This window comes from Bombyx mandarina, chromosome 03 (genome assembly GCF_030267445.1).
Source record: "Bombyx mandarina strain Sakado chromosome 03, ASM3026744v2".
In the NCBI taxonomy this organism is placed as follows: Eukaryota; Metazoa; Arthropoda; class Insecta; order Lepidoptera; family Bombycidae; genus Bombyx; species Bombyx mandarina.
In genome coordinates, this window is record NC_143210.1 from 13969338 (window position 1) to 13972963 (window position 3626).

Consider the following 3626-nt stretch of genomic DNA (forward strand, 5'->3'; position numbering starts at 1 on the left):
TCGATCCGGTATACATAATATACATACAAAGGTAAATTTAGTAATAAGTGTTTTAAAAAATATAATTGCTTACTAGATAGGGCGTAAGAAACCTTTCTTACAAGTTAATACAACTAGTGATAGGATATATTCTAAGCCCGCACGGGTAGGTACCACCGCCCTGCCTATTTGTGCCGTGAAGCAGTAATGCGTTTCGGCTTGAAGGGTGGGGAAGCCGTTGTAACTATACTTGAGACTTTAGAACTTATATCTCAAGGTGGGTGGCGCATTTACGTTGTAGATGTCTATGGGCTCCAGGTGGGCTGTGAGCTCGTCCATCCATCTAATAAAAAATTAAAAAAACAGACTTCGACTTCACATCTTAAGTTGTAGGTTTGGGCATACAGGGTTATCTCTTTTTATCTCTAAAAAGAATATTGCCCATCTAGGTTGATGAGCATACGGCCCACCTAGTAGTAGTGTCAATGCACTTTTTTTTATTGATTAGATGGGTGGACGAGCTCACAGCCCACCTGATGTTAAGTGGTTACTGGAGCCCATAGACATCTACAACATATATGCGCCACCCACCTTGAGATATAAGTTCTAAGGTCTCAAGTACAAGTAATGAAAATATCATGATACCCTTTGATCGTTTATTGTATTCCATATACAGTTTCCAATATTCTAATTTATAGTTGTTATACATAGACAAGTGAAGAGCTCACGGCATATCAGTGATAAACAGAATCCTTTGGAACTACAATAATGTCCACGGTAGCGCGGTCTCCGTCAATGTTCATTCGAAGTTGTCCGATTGCGCTGAACAAATTTTAAGTGAAATATATGTTTTTTCTAATTGTCTCACAACTTACAGGAAAAATCTGTCACGGGTCATTTCCCAATCAAATATAAATTAATCTAAAGCAATCAATCAAATGTAATCAAGTTTTAGTAAGATAATATATGTTTTTTATTTTGTTGTTATTGCACTTTCGATTGCACCTATAATTGAGATGACATCTGCCATGAACTTTTGTCAGTAGTTTATCAATGTCTTGTACTGATGATCACTTTGTTGGTGCAACTTAATATATAAATAAATGGTAACCGAAGCCAATAGACATCATAACGTGAATACGCTTTATTCAATTTTCAAATTTCTCATTTCAGTTTTCTACCATAATTTCATCCTCACCAAACATTCACAGAGAACCCAAACATGAAGCTAAATTTACTATTGTGTTTTCTGATCAACATATCCTTGTTACCGGATTCGAAACCCAGCATCAGGTACTGCGATTTCACTACGAATGACCGTTCGAAATATTGCTATGCAAAGGAAATATTGCTCGCGATCACTCACAGCCCGAATCAATTAGCCGTTGATAAATCATCAAACACACTGTATTTTAGTTTCGACATGGGCCAAGGGGATTTCGTTCCTGCTGTATTCAACATGGACAATAAAAAACTAACCGTATTGAATGGCGTTAGGGATGCTTTCGCATTAGCCAGCGACGACAGCAGTAATATCTATTTCGGAGGGAACAACGGCATATACAGATACGAGAAACAATCTCTGAAACAATTGAACATCAAAAACTTGGACATTTGGTGGCTATACATACGGAACAATATATATTTTATAAAATTTCCCAATTTAGAAGCACACTACTATAAGAACATGACCGTGAAGGAGTTACCCGAACTCAAAGGGAAGGTAGTGCATCAGTTTGTGTTAGACAAACAAGGTAACGTATTTTTCATAAACGGCTCCGGTCTGTATGGAGTTCGACGCGGAAAACATCGCGATATCATGCTGAGAGACAACCCTAAGTTCTTGGGAATGGCCACGGACAACAACAGCGATGTGTATGTTTGCAGCGAAGACGGTATATACGTCGTCAGCAAGATGGTGATAAAAGTTAAAAAAATCGTGAACGTTCAAGGCGTACTAGGACTCACATTCGACAAACTAAACAACATCGTATACACGAACGCGTATGAGATAGTTCGTCTTGTGCCGATGACTAGAAAAAGATCTTTATTTAGCTTTGTATAATCTGCTAATATTCGCATAGGCTTAACAGAGACTACGTAAAAATTACATTTTTTTTATTGCTTAGATGGGTAGACGAGCTCACAGCACACCTGGTGTTAAGTGGTTACTGGAGCCCATTGACATCTACAACGTAAATGCGCCACCCACCTTGAGATATAAGTTCTAAGCTCTCGGTATAGTTACAACGGCTGCCCTCCCCTTCAAACCGAAACGCATTACTGCTTCACGGCAGAAATAGGCAGGGCGGTGGTACCCACCCGCGCGGACTCACGAGAGGTCCTACCACCAGTAAATAGTTTGTGTTCATAATAGTTGTAGTTTGTTTTAATCTGTACGATTTGTCCAAATAACCCTATTGTCATAATGATAACAACCCCAATGATTGATATAGTAATTGATTAATGTTTATATGATAAAAATGATTTTATGTGAGTACCAGCCCACTGAGTTTCTCGACGGATCTTCTCAGTGAGTCGCATTTCCGATCCGGTGATAGTTTCTGCGAAGCACTGCTCTTGCTAGGGCTAGTGTTACCAACACTTCCTGAGTCCCGTGAGCTCACCTACACGTCAAGGCGAAGCTGAAATAGCCTCTCAAGGCTATCAGCATAGGTAGAAAAAATTTAAAATAATAAATGCGAGTACCCAACCTCTTAGCTCATGTCGGTACACGAATTGACTGAATGACTTCAATATAAAATGCATTCGTATTTAATATAATATGCGTGCTTGCTCGTAACTAATCTATCGGTAATACATGATATTAGTTAATAGTATTATCATTGTTTTTTTTATATTTTATTGCCATATACTGCATAAATAGTAATAAGATACCAAGGAAACCTTTATAAAACTATATAAATAAACAATCGATTCCTTCTATCCGGAATGTATCAGAAACAGATTGATTCTTCGATCTGTCAATTTGCAAACGTCGAGATGATAATGGACATCTCCCACTGAGAGCGCTACCGTGTACATTGTGCAGAGCAAACACATATTTACCTTGAATTCGGGCGATCTTCGAATTTCCGTGGCGATTTATTTACTAGCGTACGATTTATTTATAGATACACACGTTAGTCGTGCGTAGTATGCATCAAAATAAACATTGTCTCGTCCACTGTCTATTTTTTATTTATTTCACCCATATAATTTTTATTGTAGCATGCAATTTTCAACATCTCGAATGGTTTAGTTTTCATGGGTCATGGTTAATACTATGATTGCGTATGTAAACAGAAAATAACACTAAACCAATTTCAATCAGGCACTAACCCATTTTTCTATGTATCGAAAGCTTCAAAAAACCACTACCTATTGGTTCGAGTGAAATCAATAATGCAGCAATACCTATGACGGCGCGTTGCTTCAGCACGCCGCGTTCTAAATAATGGAGAATGCAAGCTGCCAGACGTTATGACAACTGTCTACATATTATTAACATTTCGAATTCCACTACTAATACAAAAAAAAATAGGTGACATACAATGATCAAAAAAATAGGTGATTTAATGTTTATTCAATTTATTTTCAATTTATTTATTGACTAGACGTGTGAACCAGGTGGTCGCGAGTCAACT

At 37.8% G+C, this 3626-nt stretch overlaps 1 protein-coding gene across 1 annotated transcript; it reads left to right on the forward strand.

Annotated features, from left to right (window-relative positions):
* The first annotated feature begins 1201 nt into the window (after positions 1–1201).
* Positions 1202–2044, forward strand: LOC114247055 (ommochrome-binding protein-like). Its single transcript, XM_028179865.2, has one exon. The coding sequence runs from the start codon at positions 1202–1204 to the stop codon at positions 2042–2044; it is 843 nt and encodes a 280-aa protein (XP_028035666.2).
* The last annotated feature ends 1582 nt before the right edge of the window (positions 2045–3626 follow it).